General features: G+C 39.1%; 1 protein-coding gene across 2 annotated transcripts; it reads right to left on the bottom strand.

The window, feature by feature from the left end:
* Positions 1-974: 974 nt before the first annotated feature.
* Positions 975-19,741, bottom strand: FAM174A (family with sequence similarity 174 member A; the record flags this gene model as incomplete). 2 transcript variants are annotated; one of them, XM_084780804.1, is made up of 3 exons in its annotated part: positions 19,169-19,741; positions 10,690-10,824; positions 975-1,561 (listed from the first exon to the last, which is right to left on the bottom strand). In XM_084780804.1, exons 1-3 carry the CDS (start codon positions 19,600-19,602, stop codon positions 1,558-1,560), a joined length of 573 nt encoding a protein of 190 aa, XP_084636930.1. In that variant the 5' UTR covers positions 19,603-19,741. The 2 variants fall into 2 exon arrangements, with proteins under 2 accessions (XP_084636930.1, XP_084636931.1); XM_084780805.1 differs by lacking the exon at positions 975-1,561 and having other exon boundaries at positions 10,686-10,824.
* Positions 19,742-21,100: the final 1,359 nt, after the last annotated feature.

Below are 21,100 nucleotides of genomic sequence, written 5' to 3'. Positions count from 1 at the left end.
ATCAATATCAACTCCCAGACATGAGGGTAAGCTGTTCTGGAGCCTAAGGTAAGACAAACTCCAGACAACCACAGCACAGCCACAGCCTGATGGTGCCACACATTCCAGGTGGATAGCCAGCAAGGATGTGTCAATGCAAGAAGAGAGTGTGGTGACAAGAGCACTTTTCAGCAAATGAAGTTTCGAGTTTTATTTGAAATATTACAGGCCTGGGTTATATTTAAATATACAACCATTTCCTTTTGATCTTCTCCTCTTTGGTGAGGACTATCTACTGCGGCCTTGTTGAATGAGTAGCCCAAGGGTTGGCTTTGGTCAATACAAGAAGGTAAGAACTGAAATTAATTCACCAGCAGGAGGCACTAGCCTATAAAATAGCCAAGTTTAGCAACTGAAGTAGATTTCTTGATCAGTTTTGCCTCAGAGAAAATGTCACACACAGTACATCTAGAGATCATAAAGTTGACATATCAATCCTTATTGTAAGCCACCATGCCTGTGGACTATCCCATTCTGTCACATTTGAGTGACCTCACTAGTGCTAACAAGCAATAGAGGTTATGACCCATGCCTTTTATTTAAGCCTTCTTCTAAATTTAAAATATGTAAACTTGAAGCTGGGAGGGACCCAACCTGCTGTGAGATAATGAAGTAGTCTCTACAAAACTTCCTGACTCAAAGTCTACAGTGAAAAACTTCAATCTCTTGCTCTCTGATGACTTAGACTCATACCCATACAATTTGTATCATCAACTCTCTCACACTAACCTCAAATGTATTTGAAATTCATAGATTTCCAAAACATCTAATCTCTAAGAATGTATTCAACCTTCTTTGCCCCATTTATCGTTGGCCTCAAACTAACAGCAATCTCCTGCCTTAGTGCAAGAAATATAGGTGTGAGACACTATACTACAGAAAAATACATTTTGGACTCCGTATATAAAGATAATATAAAAACACACTCGTTAATATATAATTATGCAGTGTTTATTTTATAAACACATTGTCTGTACCACTTAAATAATTTTAAATCATATTTATTCTTTTGCATACAAGAGCACAGACAATCACTACTATTCAAAAATTCAAAAACAACATAATAAATTTGGCTTTTCCCCAGAAAAATGGGAAACGTTTTAGTAAAGTTTTATTTTTCATACCAGTTAGATGTGGCTTATAGTTCTTTAAATTATGACACTGACAAAAATCTGTAACAACTGATTAGTACTTCCCAAAAACCAAGGTACAGTAATATGGTAAAAGGAAGGGACAAGAGCTCTTCAGCAAACAACATTTAAAATAATGTTCAAACAGGAAATCAAGAACAATATAGTTTGTCCTTAACAGTATGGATTCCAGTAATAAATAGAATAGTTCCAAATATACAAAGGTATAACAAAATGATTCAGTATTTATTGCACAACAACAAATGAAAAGTGGTCATAATGTATGCAACTTAAATTCCCCTCCCTTTGATAGAGTGGCTTCTTATTCCTTAGACATAGAAACTGTTCTTCAGTAGAAATATGAAGTCTTCTCATGAAAGGCACATACTCATCTGTAAAACAAATACATAAATATATAAATAACACTTCTGTATAATGTCTACATACATCTAAATATTCAGAAGTTTTGAGGTGAATAAACATACAACTAAGGAAAAATTCCTATTGTAAACCACTGTGGCTGGGTGACACTGTCATTATTAACTGTTTTAGACATTATCTTTGAACTGTAATTTTAACTATTTAAAATAATTTACATATAATACTGATAGCAATAAAAGTTTATGTTTATATTCACGATAAAGTTGTCCTCACAGAATATTAACAAACTATTTTGATGGACTTCAAGTAATACATTTTTTTTTTGTTTCTTTTACAGTTCCTATAAATATAGTTCTTTAATTCTGCTTCTTGGCTTTATGAAATCATATTCAATACAAAAACCATTATTTTAATATTTGTAGTATGGTGACAAAAATCATACAAAAGACAAAGTTTTGCTGGCTATAGAGGACTGCCATAAATTCATGGCAAGTCTGGGCTACATAGCCAGACCCTGCTTCAGATACGTAGACAAGAACAAGGACAAGGTTTCCAATAAACATATACATTGGGATGTCTGCTCAGGTTTTTTTTTTCTTAAATACTTATAGCAATGTGAATCTTCATTCATATTCACTCCTCACTGGGCCATATAAACTATCTCTAATACTGCACCTCAGTAGTAAGTCATTTTCAAGTCACAGGAGTCATCTAGAACATAAGGGCAATAATATCATTTATTTATTCAAAAGCCTGGGATGGTCTGGGAGCACTCTTGACTGACAAAACTGGTCTTTGGTGAGTAGTTTTGCTTTTACAGGATAGATTTCCCCATATTCTACCTTCAACGCCTGAGAACAAGTGCACACTTACATAACACCTTGGCTGGAGCTTTTAGCTCCCCTTGATACACAGTTTCCTCATCTCCCACAGAACCTTCTCTGTCTGTCTTCTGCATTTTTAAAAGTAACTGCAACTCAAACATCACTTCATCAGTATGCCCTTCTTGTCTGCTATCCTTAACTTCAAGAAAACCAAGATGGCATTAACATTACATGAGGGGAAAAAAAATAAAACAAGCCAAGTTCCTCTTCCTGGAGGAATAGAACAGACGTTATAAAAGGTAGACTGGTGGAGCACAGCCAGGCGGGCACAGCGCAGTCTGGGAGAGCTGTGTCTATTAGAAGGCTCTTTTGACCAGGGATAGGCACTGAAGCTAGAAAGCAATTAGGACAGACTGCCAAATTACTCTCAAGAGACGAAATATGCACAAGTACTTGGGAGATGGTAAGGAAAATACTTACGTGAGGTACCATTACATTGTCAGAATTAAATTGGCAGCTTGTGCCTTAGATTAAGTAAGTAATTTTTCAAGTCTCCACAGAACTTGCAACAATTTGAAACAAAGTACATATTTGGGTAGACTCTTTTATTAACCACAGCAGTCAACACTGCTGAGGTCCAGGGCACTCAAAGCAGCCATGCAATATACCAGCCTGTATGTGTCAGTGTGGAATAGCCTTGAAAAGAAATTTAAAAGCAAATTTTGTTGTTGTTTAATCACCTCAAATACATTAAAGAATTTAATTTTAGTCATTTTCAGATAGGATCTCACTTTGTAGTCCCAGAAATCCTTCCGCCTCAGGCTACCAAGTTTTAGTATTACAGAATCATCTACCATGCTTAGCTGTTTTTGTTGTTATTTTTGTTTTGTTTTTTAAAATTATAGTCTTGCATGTCTGAAGCTGCCTGGAAATTCCTGATCCTCTTGCTTTATTTTCTGAGTCAATAATATTGTTAAATGTTCGGAAGCTAGGAGGATAGTGATCAATTAATGAATTAATATAAAAATCTCAAGTCTCTATTTTGTAAGACATTTATACTTGTAAAAGTACCCATAGATCTTAGAAGTCACTCATAAGACAGGCAATCTTGACCTGAAATGAAAGCCTCTGTTCTAAACTACCATTTAGTCAATTATATGCTGGAAGTTCTTTAAAAATTTTTAATTGAATCAAACTATAACTTGCAAGGGAAGATGACTGTTGATTTTAATTGTAAGATGTGAACAAGCAAAGACTACAAGTCAAATGCATGACCAAATGTTAGTAATACAGTCAACTTCCATTATGTGGCAGTGATTTGTTAAGGAAGAAGACCTCAGCGTCAAGACACCAGTCAGTTCTCCTGACACTCAGCAAATATGTTGGCCAATCACAATGGCTTAGTATATGTCACAGCACGTTTAAGCCACCTATTTATATTGCCAGTCTGATGAGGTCCAGCTAATTATTGCATCTGTTAAACACTTAAATGAAGTCTGTTTTCTGATTCTGACAGGCTAATAATAAATAGTTAGAAAGTACTTCATGATCAAATGTCTTTACATACAAAATGTAATGAGCACATACAATATTAAATTAAATGTAGCAGTGTGAAAGTAGTGAGGAAGAAAATTTAGGGCTTTAAAATGACATATTGACACAAATTACTAGCCTAGCATTGGAATGACATATTAGTATTAGCCTTTAAAAGCTGTTTCCTTAATTTTAAAGTTGTCTTCAAGTATGTATCATTATAACAATTATTTTATTTTTGATAGACATTAAATTTAACTCTGCTAATATATTTTTCCTGTTTTTTTTTTCCTATGTTCTAAACTTGTTTTAAGCTTCTAATAGTAAAGTCAATTATAGGCATTTTGTCTCAATTCTTTTTTCAGAAAGTGTTTGTGTGTGTGTGTGTGTGTGTGTGAGAGAGAGAGAGAGAGAGAGAGAGAGAGAGAGAGAGAGAGAGAGAGAGAGAGAGAGAGAGAAAATGCCATCTGTTCTCCTAAGCTTCTCTATCCAAACGCAGAGAAGACTCCACCCATCACTTAAAGCCTGATGTGTTCTTCCCACACTTACAGTTCCTAAAGAAGAGAATGGACTAGCAAGAATGAAATACTCTTTATAAACAGTACCAAATGGCAATTTTATAAAACTGTAAGAAAGAGAATTCCTCTGTCTCTCTAGAAGTAATATGTTTCCTGGCATTTTTTTTTTTTTTTTTTTTTTTAGAATCTGGGCAGTAAAGGAGGATTTATAGGTATTAGCACAGTGGAAGTAAGATCTGATCAAAAACTAATTATGGCTGCTCCTGTAGGATGTTCAGGTTCTTCATGCACAGGCAAGAAAGAACCCCACAGGACTCCCAGGCCACATTTAGAAAATGAATAGAGATGGAGACAGATGAGGGAAGAGACAGAACGGGACTGCTCGCATTTATGTATAAATCAAACAATTACTAAACAAACGGAATGAGACTGCAACAGCAAGAGTATAGGGCCTTTTACGGTCTCTGAGCCTCAATTTTCCCCTTTCCGACTAGAGTCACAAGAACTGCTGCAGACAAGCACACTGGTAACACTGTGTCTAATACGCAGCCCACTGCAGTGCCCATTCAGTCATTCCTGCTACAGATCTAGGGCCACTATTCCCACACAAGGCAGATTATTTCCTTCCAGGAAGACCTGTATCAATTACTGAGACTGTCTATCCACTAAATGTTAAGTATGATGTGTGTAATAGAATGCAAATTTGTTAATTTTTATACAATATAGTAACAGAAGTGAGACATGGTTGCTCACACCTACACTCACCATTTAGGAAGCTCAGGAAGATCACAACGGTTTACGACTAGATGTTCACACAGTCTTACACACACACACACACACACACACACACACACACACACACACACACACTCAGCACTTGGGAAGCTCAGGAAGATCACAACGGTTTAAGACTAGATGTTCACACAGCTCTTACACACACACACACACACACACACACACACACACACAAACACACGGTAAGCATGCTACCATTCAGCTATACCCCACTTCTTGGGTAGTATTTTATAGTACTTCTATCAAATTTTCAATAGTTCTAAAGAAAATTGTTAAAAAAGATCAGAAATTACCCAGTCAGCAAAGGACTCATTGTCTCTTTACTGTGACAAATTCCAAACTTCAACAGCTTTATGTCCCTTCTTTGATGGCTGACTTTAATTTCCTTGTTACAGCACAGTGTGTGATGAATGTAATCAGTGCGGCACACAGCCCATGCTACCATTGGCCAGCCTCTGCTGTGAGGCCTGCTCCATCACTGCTGCACATTACTAGCTGTCTTCACCACTGAATGCAGTTATTTTTAACAACTGAAACAGGAAGGAGAATGCTACATTTCTCACATCTTCTACTTCATTAATTCACATCTTTAAAAAGATGAATAAAACTACTAGACATCTTGGTCCAAAGAATGGATTGAACACAAAGGGAACAATAAGAAACAGGAGAGACACTAAAGTGCGTAGACATCAAATAAAAGAGAAGGTAATAAAGACGAAGAGTAAATATTCCTTGTGGGTCCTTTTAGTATTGTGTCAAATGCATTTTAAGGCATAACTTTGATTAATAAATAGAATTTTGTACAACCCTAGTATTTTTCCAAAGTGTAATATACAGTAAACAAATAAACCTACATATTTATGTATGTATGCATGTATGTATGTATGTGTATTACAAAATTGAGTTTATCACTAGCAGTCTTACCAAAGATAAACCTCCACTCTCTCATAAATTCTGCAACCAACAAATAAATACAAATCTAGTCTAAAAACACAAATGCAGAGCTGGGGATACAGCTCAGAGGTGCTTCTCTGGCATAAAAATGCTAGACTCTGGATTTAATCTACAACAACACACACACGGGGGAGGAGAGAAAACACAATCAAAGAACAAGAAACAATTGGTCTGGTGGGTTTTTTTTGTTTGGTTGTTGTTTGTTTTTTTTTGTTTTGTTTTGTTTTGTTTTGCTACTTTGTGTCACTAACTAGCTGTCTCTGTTTCTCATTTTAAAAATAAACATATGCTTGGCCTCCAAAACTACATTACCATTGATAAAAATGTGAAATCCCAAGTTTACTGTTTTAAAGTTTCTTTTGTTCTGTCTTGCCAGCTCTAAGTCTATCTAAAACACTATTAATCACATGAGCACCTGGGTACATAGCAGATATCAGTCATTGACTTTAATAAAGGAATGATTCCATTCAGTTTGCTCTGATCACTGGCACACTCCACAAGCATCCCTAATTCCTTACAATAACCCTGGCTTCAAACTTGATGCCTCATAATAACTCCTACAGCTGCATTACAGTTTGAGTGGGCTCCCTAAAGAGTGGTATGTTAAATTCAATACCTACTGCGATATAAACTGAGTATGATTCAAATCTCAAGATGAATTCAATAACATATCTCTGATCACTGCACTTCTTTATTATTACCGCCTCTCTCTCCTTTGCCTTGAAAGCATGACTCCTAAGTTTGGGTGATAGCTTCAAGAACCCTTAAATAGCACATGTCACTCTCATATCTGCAGGATCTAACTCACCTTTCTTATTCTGCCTACAAAATCTACAGAGTAGTCTTCAAAATGGGTTGTAGAGACCAGTCCCAGTGGCTATATCTACAAAATACTACCCCACCTACAGCCCAGGGGAAATTACAGAAGGAGGAGAATTACTGTACAAGCCAGAGGATCAGGGGTTTGGTGTGAAAACGTGTCTCCTACTAGTATCAGAAGTTGCACTCATGACGTCTACTCATGACTGTCCAAATGTGAGATGAACAAGGATGACACCAATGAACACACCAAACTAAACACAGAAAAGCCCACGAGGCCTCAACCTTACACAAAAGGCTACAGGCAACTGAGGAAAGCTGGGAGGAGGAAAGGTGGTATTCTCCAGCAAAGAGTACACTGATGTGTTGTCTAGAAATGTATCCATTTTTTTTCTAGGTTACAAACTCAGTGACATATAGCTGTACACAATAGTGTCATGAGCTTTTCTGTATTTCTGAAGCTTCATCTTCACAACAACTAAACTTCAGGTAGTTATCGCTGCCTGTTGCAACCTTGCCTTTGATGGATTCTTATATTAGGTACCATTCCACTTGGTTGACAGTTGGAGGGCACATTCCATCATGGTGGGGAAGGAGTGCTAGGGGCAGTTCACATTGTATCCACTGTCCGGAAATGGGGCTTGGGTACTGAACTGCTAAGCCCTACTGACAGTATCCAAATTTCTTCTGCAAGTCTCTACTGGGTAATGGTTCTACAAGTGTGAGAAAGCAATGCTACCAGCTGAAATCAAGTGCTCAAAATGAGCGCATGGAGAACATTTCACATTCAAACTATAACCTATTTTTAGATGAACTGATGTTCCACTTGAGTTTTTCTTTGGAGGGAATCATGACCTGTTAATTTCATGCTACATCCTTCCTTTCTATGAGTGTATATACAGATACCTCACATATATCTAGTGTATTTAAATACAATTATGGTCACTGCAAAATATAATAATACTTTCGCAAAGTAAATTGGATTCTAATGCCATTGTTTTACTTAGCTCTTTTACACGGAGCCCAAGATCATCTTCTATTTACTAAGCACTTGTCCTCAATGCTACCTCGTATTATTTTTCATTTGATTCTAATATAAAGATAAGTACATATTACATTGACTTTTAAATGCAAGCTAATAAATTTAGCTGGCCCACACTTTAAAAAGAGACAACCAAAAAACTAGTCTCACCCACCAAACAACACAGGCTCTTGCCATTTCTCTTGATTGTCCATCAGAACCAAATGAAGATACCATACATTGCTGAAGACAGCATACATTCAGATACATGATAGAGAGAAATCAATCTGGAACTGAGCCATAGGATTTCTCCCTAGGCTTGAAGGTCCTATAAAACCTGCTGGGCCTCTCTACTAACAACTCTTAAAGAGGAATTCCATCTGTGGCATTGAGAATTTTATGTAATTAATAGCTTCTGGGAGCAGTGGTATTCAGTCATGTAGGTTACGCTCATCCTAACAACAGAAAATTCTTAGGATGAAACAAAGGCAACAAAAGTTGGGCTAATCAATTCTACATCAATATGAACAGTCACTCTACATGAATCATAACAACTATAACGGCAACCTGCAGGATATGCCAGCTGGTACCACACCTGCTACAAGGGTAACCAATGGCTTTTAGACTAGCTTTTAGTGCTCTCCAAAGTGGAATGCATGCCTGGTATTATAAACACAGCAAAATCCAAAAACAGTAAACACATAGGTAGTAGCCAGGGAGCATAGGGCTCTATTATTTAAATAAATTGACATGGAACCAAAATGCATTGTAAATATGTTTATACCCATAGACAAATGTTACTCTTATCTTTAATCATAGACACATCTCTTTACAAAGAACACAATGAATGTGGAACCAGGGCTGCTTAAGGTGCTAATAATAAGTGGTAGTTGAGAGCTTATCCCTAAGCAGGACATTTAATTCACCCCTGAAAGGCTCCGCAAACATTTCGGATGAGTGGAAAGGGTACAGCAGCAGGAAGATAGGCAGAAAGCCTATGAAACACTGTCTTCAGGGTATGACACAGCCATTGCAAACAGCAACTGGAGCCATTTGCATCTGGTCTTTATAGCACTGGATTTGTCTTTTGTTTTAATTAAATTATTTATTCACTTTACATCCTCATAGTAGCCACTTCCCTCCTCTCCTGCCAGTCCCAACTCCTGCCCTCTTTCCCCTCCCTTATTCCTCAGAAAGGGGGAGCCCCCACCCAGGGAGCCCCCACCCACCCCAGCTTATCAAATCACATCAACATTGAGCATGTCCTCTTCCCATGTGGCCTGGTGAGGCAGCCCCGCCAGGGGGAAATGATCAAAAAGCAGGCAACAGAGTCTATGTCAGAGACAGCCCCCAGCTCCCCTTACTAGGGGACCCACATGAAGCCTAGGCTGCTACATCTGTGTAGGGGGCCTACATCCAGTCTATTTATGGTTCTTAGTTGGTGCTTCAGTCTCTGCAAGTGCCTCTAGGCCCTGGTTAATTGGCTGTTGGTCTTCTTGTGGAGTTCTTGTCATCTCAGGTCCTTCTATCACCCCACTTTTCCACAAGACTCCCAACACTTCACCCAATGTTTGGGTATGAGTCTCCACATCTGTTTGGATCGGCTGCTGCGGGGAGGCTCTCCAAGGACAGCTATGCTAGCTCCTGTGTGCCAGCATAGCAGAGCATCTTTCGGGGTTGACTCTCTCCCATGGGGTGGGTTCGATTTGTCAATAGCCAATCATGAACTGGGGCCTGATTCCCCCTTGTTGAGCTATTAGCTAGTAAATGATTCTGAGGGACGGTCACATGCAGTTGTTCTGACCTAACTGTGAGACCATCATGTTCCAGTGGATAGCTGCTTACCAGTCAGTATTCAAACAGAGTCCAGGTTAAGCTTAGTGCACTCGAACTAAAACAAAAAAAACCATGAATGTAGGAAAGAAAACTTGTAAGAAGGAGGGTGGAGGAACCCCAGGGGGGAGGGAGACAAGGTAGGGGGTGAGGTTAGGCAGAATGTACCCTATACGTGTATGAAATTGTCAAGGAATAAAGTTAAGCAAGTAAAAGAGAGACTTCTATGTCCGCTACTTATATGATTTTAGACTCTAACTTTCTGTCACAAGAAATCCTTTGTTCTCCCAGCATATCTTTCCTACCTCTGTAACTCCTGTTGCCTCTTTCATTCCACTTGTACTGATTAATCATATGTCCTTATGGTTGTGCTTATCCAGTCTCCTTAGGAAAGACCTTGGCATGTTGTGAGCCCAGCTCTGAATACAGACACCACAGCTACACCACGAGACAACAACCCTCTCTAGTCTTACAGTTCTATCAGGAAGTGCTACTTGTAAATCAAAGCAAACAACAAAATAATTTCAGAATGTAAAGCTAAAAGCAAGTTGACTAAACATTTCTCAAAACCACACATAAACAAACATATACTAAAGGTGATGTACACTGCAAGAATGAAACATTTCAAGCCTAAAACACTGCAAAGAAATCTGCAAAAAGAAAGCTCCCTTTAGGGAATGTATACTGTTGTTTAGATCATGGCTTGGGCAGACAAAGAACTTCATTAAACAGAACTCAATAAAACCTGCTAGAATCGGGACTGCATAATGATAGTATATTTCAGTTATCTGGGCAAAGATCTGCATGCTGACACACTGAATTAAACTACCACACTAACTTACCTCCTAGGATGATTGGCATCAAACAATGTGTTGTCATCATCCTCATCATCTTGTTCTAGAGGTGTCAATTCCATGTTTTCTATGTTAGTATCCAAAACTCCGTATCTCCTAGTTTTGCGGTTTCTTCTTCTCATCCTATTAAATTGAACAAATTAATTAAAAATTATTTTAATATAGCCTAATCTTTGCTTCATATGTAATTGTAAACTAAAGAAACCAGTGTGTTTCCTATCAATCATATCCTCAGTACAAAACTGAGTAAATTTCAGGCATATTAAAACAATCAATTTAGCATGAAGGATTACTGGCAATTCTTTAACTATCCCCATTGCTATATATTTGTGTGGCATCAACATTCTCCTGTATAGCATACTCTCTTGAACCTCTGTGACCTGAAGTTAAGAGATCATTCACTATTTTTATTTATGTGCATGTGTGTACGTTTGAGTGACTGAAATGTGTGTGGATGTCCACATAAGCCAGAAGGAAGAGGGTGCTGTATCCCTTGCAGCTCTAGCTACAGTTGGTCCTGTGATGCCCCACATAGGCGCTGGAAACTGAACTCAAGGTCCTATGGAAGAGCAGCAGTATTCTTAATTGTTGAGCCCCAAGAGATAATTTTTCAAGCCTTACTTCAGATATTAAATTTTTCTGAAACCCTGGGTTCCAGCCATTATCTCATGTCCTTAATACCTTCTTATTGACAGACACAGCTAAGCATTGCTGCTGCCACCTAAAGTGGCTCAGAACCTAGTCTACACTTCAGAATCATCTGAGAATTTTAAATGACCACACTTGGACCATAATTAAACCAAAACCTTCAGGAACAGAAACTAAGCATCACTAAGCTGGAGATTTCTGACTCAGTGATGAAACCTATGACCTTATGTTCAATATCTAAGTCACTTCCAATGCAATAGCGTCAACACTAAATATAGGAAGCAGTGGGTGCCTCACAGATACAGTAGAACAGAAAATATTTCAGCAAGTGATCACAATGAAATTAACTCATATAGAAATTAAATAAAACTTAAAAGCCTTATATTAATAGAACAATCTAAAATTCTATTTCTTTAAAATGTCTTTCCTCACTCTGATAATTCATGCAGTAATGGTTACCTGACAGCTTCTGCTGGCCAACAGGCCTCTCCACTGGCCTGCCGCAGGGACACAGCGACAAGAGGACACATCATAACTAGATGCCAAGATGCAACACTTTTCCAAGACACATTTCCACTGTTGCCATGAGTTGCATATCATCCCTATGGCATACACTATATCTCCTTCTAAAAAGCCAGTGCCTCTTCTGCCCACTTTCTTCCCTTTTCCCGAGGTAGTCTCTGTATAGCCCTTCCCCCAGTAAACCTCCCATGTGAGATTTATTCGATGGTGTGATTTTTGCGGCCTCTATCACTTAGATCATAACACCTACATGTCACAAAAATATCAACTGCTATACAAGCACTGCTGTCTAACGAGATATTTATCAAGGAAAATCAAAAAAGCAAACTTTTAAATAACTGGGATGACTCAATGAAGTTAAAATGTTAAGTGTAAAATGAACAAAAATATTAACTTAAAAAAGCTATTTTTATCTTTTACTTTCCAGTTTACATTATTTTTCAATCAATGTGTAAAGGAGGCTTTAAAATGCAGTCCTTATTCTTTACTTTCATACATATAAATGTGCTAATAATTATATACATATATCTATTAATATGCACACTTTTCAGTTAGATATAACAAACACATATGTAACATGAAAGTATATTTTGTTGAGTCCTAGAAAATATTAGGAACATTATATAAAACAAGCAAAAAGTATGGAATCTAAAATGGCAGGAGACAGTGACACAGTAATCTATATTGAGCTAGATTTAATTACAGCATAAATGATTCAAGTGGCTGTCTTAACAGAGATGCAGATTCCTTAATGTTTCACTAAATATATCCAGCTTAGTGAGAGCTATCTCTTTTTCAATAATATGCATCAGTTATTTATAGAATGAAAATAAAAGTACTAAAGTAAGCATGATAAAATTTTATGTAAAAATGTTTGATGTCATATAAAATAAATACAACAGAATAGAACTCCATTTCACTTTACTATTCTCTAGAAGTGAAAACACATGACTGGATTCATAAAATTGTTTCTTTTCATTTTCTTTTATCGACTATGTGCAATGAATGCATTATGAAATAATATAAATTACAAGATTTTTGTTTCTTAATACAACCAAGCAAAAATGAGGAATATGTAAATCAGTCACTAAGCAGGGTCTCAAGTGGATAATATCAAAGAACACCATATGGATATCAATTTCCTTGTGTCTCCAAATGATAGGAAGACATTGAGAAGCACAATCCTAGCATTAATAGCTTAAAGAAAAAGAATATCTTTACTTTTCAGCTATATACATAAAAAGTATTGACTAAATGCAGAAGTTTTAGCATATATGGAAGAATTGAATTCAAGGGTTTTATTAAAAACACGCAAGGACATCAAGATGGCTTAACAAAAGTGAATAAAAGTGTTTCCTGTAAAAAGCCTGATGACCTAAATCCTATGCCCAGAACAACTGAAGAAAGACAGAATCAACTCTTCAGAGTTATCCTTTGAACTCCTCCTGTGGGCCATAGCCCAGCTAAACCAGCATCATCATTATCAGACACACATACGCACACATCATCATCATCATGAATAATAATAAACAATTAAACACGAACACCTCAAAAGATGATCATTATAGTATACAAGTACACCCCAGTACTCAGGAGAGGAAAGAAGGGCGAGCTGGTGGTCAAGGCCAGCCTCAGATATAGTGGGACCTTAAGGCCAGCCTGTGCTGCATGAGAATAAAACATTGCCTTAAAAAAGAAAAGAAACTCAAAAGTATTGATTATGTTTAGATAACAGAAGAGCTCAGTGAAATAACTACTGTTTTCCCTATTCCCTCTGCTCATGCCTACTTACTTTGCTAAATATTTGGGTGAAGCTCTGTGCTCCTTCCCATATGAAAAGTGTAAAACAGCCGTTCTTCGTATCTCTCAGCCTTCCCCACACTGACAGGCTCCAGGGTCTATCACTAACATCACCACTCGTCATATTCTGACGTCTAGCGTAGGGCAGGTGTCATACAGAACACTGTATTATTTCACAATATGCATAAACATTTTGGAAAGTTCATCTCTCAAAAATTCCAATTCCTTAAGGAGTAACATTTGTTATGTATATTTCCTGTCTGAGTAAGTGAAGACAAACCAGAGTACAAATGACGCTTTCAAAGGATAGTTTAAAACTTAGATTCCTTAAAAATGTAGACACTTCACAGCTTACGCATGGCTAGTTCTTACCCGAGGCCCAGGATGACAGCACTCAGCAACACCGTGGCAGTGGCTGACGGGAATGAATACTGGGCAGCTCTTCTAGCTCTATCACTGTCTAAACTGAATTTCCATCAGTGTCTTAATTTTATAATTGGTGGTTAAATTCATTCAGTAACTCATATTCTTAAGGAAGCAGACAGGAACTGGACATGGTAAGTACACAGTGTTCATTCCAGCACTTAGGAGCCAGACACAGGTAGATCTCCAAGTTTAACGCTGCCTTGTTTTACACGGCAAGCACTGGGCCATCTATGGTTATATAGTAAGACTTTATCTCAAAAAAAAAAAAAAAGTAAAAATAAAAATAAAAAATAAAAAGGAAGAAAAGAAGCAGACAGACAAAACAATGCCCAGCAGTAGTCGTTACTTTAAAATACAGCCATTCTCTGACTGTATCTACCAAAACAAGGAAAACTGAAGGCTGAGGTGCAGGGCTGACCTCACATACTAAATTACCCTCAGTGGAGCACTGTAATGAATATCAACAAATACTAAGGCTGTCTTCCTTTTTCAATTTGTAAAGTTTTAAGAAGTAACGTTCACTGAAAAGCCTATTTTACAAAGAAACGTTAACACACTTCATTTTTCCATAAACTAATTGGCCACCTTCACACACAACATCACCTTAAATAATGTGTATTTGTTAACAGAGACAGCACAGTCGGCTGGAATCTAGCAGACATGCTAGGGTCCAGCAGAGCGTAATTTGGGCAGGTCCTATGTGTGTGCTCCAGACAAACCACTTAACCTTGTCCAGCCTCAGCTTCCTTCAGAAGAGCACCCATGTAGAAGATGTTTTCCAGAATTAGAAAATGGACTCCCATTATGTGACACTATATATAACACACATTAATTAGCTATTTATACTCATTACCTTATTGTTATGGCAGGTAAAATCTCAAAAGTCGTGTTTTAGTTACGGAGTAAGATTGTTTGAAGGAAGCCTCCCTCATTTTATATTTCAGATTACCAGTTAAAACTAAATTAGTGCTGTGTAGTTCCTGAATGCTAATTATTAATAGGACCCATATATCATTTTTATAGTTCTGCTTTTAGTAGCTGTACAATATTGTACATGCCCATGGTCCTTGTCATCCAAAGAAGCCAAGATGGGGTTGGAGAGAAGGCTCAGCTGTTAAAGGCTAAGCTCACAACCAAAAATATAAGAAGCCAAGACGGAAAAGTGAAAGAGGACCACTAGCAAGGAGGGAGATGGCGAGTGGGAAGCTGGCACTTTAATGCTCCTTTGCTGCAGTTTTTAATTATCGGTGTAGCTGTTTGATGAATGTCCCTGTGCTCTTCCAGGCTGCAAGTGCCAAGGAGGCAGTAATGTTGACTTATTTCAAAATGATGCACTGTGACTGCCCAGAGTGGGGCAGCTGAGTAAATATTGACTGGTTGAATGAAGACAATCAATGCTAAATTTGGTGCTCATTGCTACCATTTCAGAGCTCTTTATCTCTAGTTCATTGATTTCTGAGACTGGAGAAGCCATGTAACTTCCTAAAGAAGGAAAAGTAGATGCATCATACTGAAAAAATGACACGGCATTAAAAAAAAAAACCAAAACATAACAAAGAAACAAACAAAAAAACACACAGAATGTTTGCTTTACGGCAAGACCAAGTAATCATATACTTACAATAGAAACTTTTTAATATAAGCAACATACACACTTAAAAGGGTAGTAACCCTCTATACGTGTTTTCCAGCCTTACACAGTTTACTACAGGAAGAGTGTCCTACAAGAAGAAAGAAATCCTAGTCGTCATGAGGACCTTCATGTTTCTTGGTTCTATCAGCAAGTAGCAATTACACTTTAAGTTTCTAATCCTCACAGTTTACCTATTCAGCAACATGAAGAACGAACTAAGGCTCCTTCATCAAGCAACAGTGTGCTCTCCATACACTGTGCAAGGCTCAGCAATGGGCAAACAGTACAGAATAAAACAGACAAGCCACTTCACAGAGAGCTGTATTCATCTTATAAAATCTACTTTGCCCCTACAGCATTACCATGATGTGTTCAAGTTCCTCTACAGAAAGAATGTTGTTTGAAATAATTCTATACTACCAGAATAAGTTATTTCTATCCAAATATTTGTGATGTCGAGCTAGATTAAGAAAACACTTCACAGTCTCACAGAGGTTGATATAAAAATATAATTAAAATATTCAGTTTCACCTGATACCATCAGTTAAAGAAATGACCTGGGAGCATTCTCCCTTGGCACAAACAAGAAACTCTGGTTCCTTTTGGAAAGGGAGCCAAAATAAGCAACCACCATAATGAGGATGAAAAACACAGCCTGGAAGGAAAGAGTATGAGTGCTGGATACCCAACTTAGTCAGCATTCATCAAGCTGCAGATGTTAGGCAACCAACTAAATATAGAAGTTGGACTACACCAGTGTGTTGGATGCTGCCTGAAGTATGAAGTTTTTGTCAGTCACACTTCTCAATTTGGCTGTTCTCTTACACCACGATACTGAATCATGCAACAGAATCAGAAAAGCCTGAGTTCCTTCAAGTTATATAGAAATAAACAGAAAAGCGGTGACAGTAAACATCTGTATATAAGATTACAAATAAGGTGGAAGAAAAAAGAAAAACAAATAAAAACAAGAACCATCTCAAGAAAATTATCACTATACCCATGTTTCCTATATGTCAAGGAGAGTTTGGTCCTTACAGGAACTATGCACAGTACTAAATAAAAGATGTATTGTAAAAATGACTTAATTGTCCTTTAGGGTTTCTTAACATCAAGAAGCTCACTTTGGTCATCACAAGCTTTTAATACCTCTGAACACTGTCTAATTTCCCAGTACAGGGAGTGGGTGTGGATTTTCTGAACTTTGTAAATCAACAGTTTCTAGTCCAATTATATTGGTTGTGTGAGGGCTTTTCAAATGCTTTGAATTCCTTTACATTTTCTAAGGTTATTCAGGGTTCCAGGGGGCTTTATATGTGGATTCTAACCTACAAATGAAATCTGGGGAAAACTTGACCTAAAATGTTTTTTAAAGCTATTCAGGGGCTAGAGAGATGGCTCAGAGGTTAAGGGTACTGGCTGCTCTTCTAAAGGTCCTGAGTTAAATTCCCAGCAACCACATGGTGGCTCACAACCATCTACAATGAGATCTGGTGCCCTCTTCTGGCCTGTAGGCAGAACACTTGTACATAATAAAAATAAATAAATCTTAAAAAAAAAAGTTAACTGTTCATAAAAAAATTAGTAAAATGAATGACTGTGTTTTGTTCTTCAAAAGCTCTTTAACATTTGGCCTAAATTGTAATACAAAATAAAAACCAAACAACCAAACAAAAACCACATCATTTTCAAATTTGCTTCTGCTTCAGTCATTTGTAATATCGGATTAATGGGCACAAAGAAAATCCAGCCTCAAAATCATATCAACTTGGAAAAGAAGGGAGAAATTTAATAAATACCATTTTCTGATTCTATTTTTTCTTTACTATATAAACACCAAAACTTGACAAGTGTTTTTTGTTTTGTTTTTGTTTTGTTTGTTTTTTAGCCAAAGCACATAGTTTATTTTTATGACAAAAACACAGAAACATTAATTGATTTTAAAGGAGGAACAGAAACTTTAAGCCTCAGGAAACTACTAAGGCCTATTATTTTCTAGTGTTAAAACATCACTGACTGGGCAGCTCACAACAGCAGAACTATTCTCTCACACCACTAGGAGCTCAAACTTTGAAATAAATCCCTCTAAGTTAAAAAATCAAGATGTGAACGGGGCCACATCCATTTTGAAAGATCTTAGGGAAAAAAACAACAACAGTTGGCAGCCTCACCTTTGCTGTCTGGTAGGGACTGTAGTTATTCCAGGGTTCCTGGCTCCATCTTTAAAACTAACACTGGCTAGCCTAGTCTTTCCCAAGATGCATCACCCTGACACTGCCTTCCTTGCTCCCATTTCCGAATTTAAAAGATCCCTGTGATTATATTGGGATCTTTGGAACATTATTTTATTTTACAAGCCCCCCCACCCCCCAAAAAAGGAAGTAAGGATACACTGTCATGAGAGTTGCAAAAAGGCAGACCTTAACATAAAGAGATTAACCTGGACTATCCAAGAATACCAATATAATCATGAGGTATTTTTTAAAATATCAGCTTCAATGTATAATTTCAAACTTTACCAGTAAATATTTTATGCACTTGTAAAATGATGTATTATTCAGATAACAGTTGTAAAACTCTAGCTACTTAAGTGTGTCATAAGAGTCTTTGGGCCACATAACCATAAACATTGTACCTTTTTAGTCAACCACTTAAGACAAGTCATGTTGGTTTTCCATTCACAAATACTTCTTAAAAGCGAAATTTTATTTTGTCGAATTTAAAACATATTAAATAATGGTAATGTGTAGTTATGGGGAAAGTCTTAAGTAATTTGGAAAACAGTAAACCATTACAAATCTCACAAAATATCATCTGCTTTTATTTTAGGGAAAGAGAACCCATGAGCTTTTCCATGGCTGTCGTCTTGGCTGGCCTCTTCCGGTGGGGTCTTGCTCTATTTGACACCTCTCCAGAGACGTGGTAATGCACCTGAGTACAACTTACCTGGGGGTAGATTAAGGGCACCATCCAAGAAAAACAACTGGTAAGGAAGAACTTCTAAGTTTCATCAAAGTGAAAAACATACATCAAGACTGTTTGCTCTACTGTTGATGGACCCTAAACGCAGATGCCTTAGTTAGACCAACTGCAGGGGAGTAAGAGAAGCACCGCCCGGCAGTGTAATCACAATTCCAGCGGATGGGAGACTATTTCCAAACTCTGGGGTATTTTAAGGCAGAGGCAAGGCTCAGAGAGTGAGATGTTGGAGTTGGGTTAGTGACTTACAAATGACAGGCAACAGTTTGTATTGCCAGCTCAGGCAGAGCAGGCCATTAAGGCAGCCAACCGGATGGTCTAAGATTCTAGTCTTTGATGCTGGGAGCAGGGAGTGGGGGGGTCAAGCCCAGATCACAGACATCCTCCCTGGCTCCCAGAGCAGGTCACCTGTCAGCTGGCTCTAGGCCTCAGGGGAAGCCCAAGGAGGCTACGCCTCACCTGACGGTCCTGACCACGAAGTACACCAGCACCGCGCTGCTCACCACCACCAACACGGTCAGGGCCCGCTGGGTCATGGGCTTGTCGCCGGGATTGGGGCTCACAGCCAGGCTGCCACCCAGGGAGCCTTCCCCGGCCTTCCCTCCAAGGCCATCCGCCTCAGAGCCCGCCCCGGGGCTGCTGCCATTGCGGTTCTCCGCGCCTCGGGGGTCGGAGGCTTCACCCTGAGCGTGGCCCGGCGGCTGGGCCGCGGTGGGGCCCGGAGGCAGCGGCGACAGCGTGCGCGGCCCCGGCTTGGAAGGCCCGGATCCCGGCGCAGCCCTGGCCGCCGTCGACAGCAGCGCCCGGGACCCGCTCAGCGCCGGCAGCAACAGCAGGACGAAGGCCGGAGCCAGGAGCCGGCGAGGCCCGGGGCCGCCGCGCGGGGTCGGCATCGTCCCCACGCCGCCCTCTCAGCACGCCGCAGCCGCCGGGCCGGCCTCCCGGTCCGCAGCGCCGACCATGAGCGCGCCCGACCCGGCGAAGAGCCGACTCCCGGGCGGAGACTGCGCCGGGAGGCTTCGGCGGCGGTGACAGCGGTGGCGACAGCGGTGGCGGCGGCAGCGGCTTGCCGGGACAACCGGAAGTTCGTACATCTCCGCAGCCACTGCTGCTACGGACGCCTCCGGTTGCTAATATGTAGGGGCGGGCCGCACTCGGTGACGTCAGAGTATCGCGACTTCTACGCACGCGCAGCAGGGGGACACTTGAGGCGATCCAACTTTGAGCTTCCTTTTATCAAGAGTGCACTTAGCAGCCTGTTTGTGGTAGCCCAACATTCGGGAGGCAGAGGCAGGCTCTGAGTTCGAAGCCAGCCCTGTCTACAAAGTGAGTCCAGGACAGCCAAGGCTATACTAGGCTATACTGAGAAACCCTGTCTCAAACAAACAAACAAACAAACAAACAAGAGTGTACCTAACTTAAAGGGCTGAGCTAGGGTAGTAACCCGGGATTCTGTGCAATGTGCATTATAGGAAACTCGATTCAATTTCCTTCATGCCAAACTTTAAAACTTCATCTAATCAATAAACGCTTTGGTGTCAGCTTTTTCTTTTTTCTTTCTTTCTTTCTCTCTCTCTCTCTCTGTGTGTGTGTGTGTGTGTGTGTGTGTGTGTGTGTGTGTGTGTGTGTGTGTGTGTGTTTGTTTTTTGAGACAGTTTCTCTGTGTAGCCTTGGCTGCCCTGGAATCGCTTTGTAGTCCAGGCTGGCTTCGAACTCACAGCGATCGCCTGGCACTGCCTCCCGAGTGTTGCATGTAAAGATGTGCACCACTATGCCCAGCCTGAAAGAGAGCTTTTTCTAGCTTTAAGCATTCTTACTTTCCTTGGAAGATTTTACTTTAGAAAATGTAGAGTTGTTTATTCTGGTTCTAGCTTTAAAATGTAAATATTTGAAAAGCTCTTGTCAGTTTCATTCTTGCAACCTGCATTACCTTAGCATATGTTTGTTTTTTGAGTAATATTTAGTAAATTTGCTTTTAGTTTTTCATTCTGAAATTATTTTGTTGTTTGCTTTATTTGATTTACAAATAGCACTTGTTATGACAAACTACTCATCTCTATCATTTTTATTAATACATGGATTCCTTTAGATTACAATTTATCCTTCTCAGGTCTCTGATCACATTGAAGGCTAAGCTGATGTTATTAGCATGGTAGCCAGAAAACAGACAATTAACTCCTTAGCCCAAAATAATCTGCCGTGTTAGTTCATTGGTCAACTCATTAACTAGTTAAGACTACTAGATACTAGCTCTCTTATTTAAAAAGACAAACAAGTTTGTCTTACAGACCTGAGGTGAAAGATAAACAGGCTTCAGATACCTTCCCAGCCCTCTTCATATGCAGGAGACCAAACTTTAACTGTCAGGTCTAGATACAATCTACTTTGTTA

Source organism: Acomys minous (assembly GCF_964271855.1).
Source record: "Acomys minous genome assembly, chromosome: 4".
In the NCBI taxonomy this organism is placed as follows: Eukaryota; Metazoa; Chordata; class Mammalia; order Rodentia; family Muridae; genus Acomys; species Acomys minous.
This window is presented reverse-complemented; position numbering and strand designations above follow the sequence as displayed.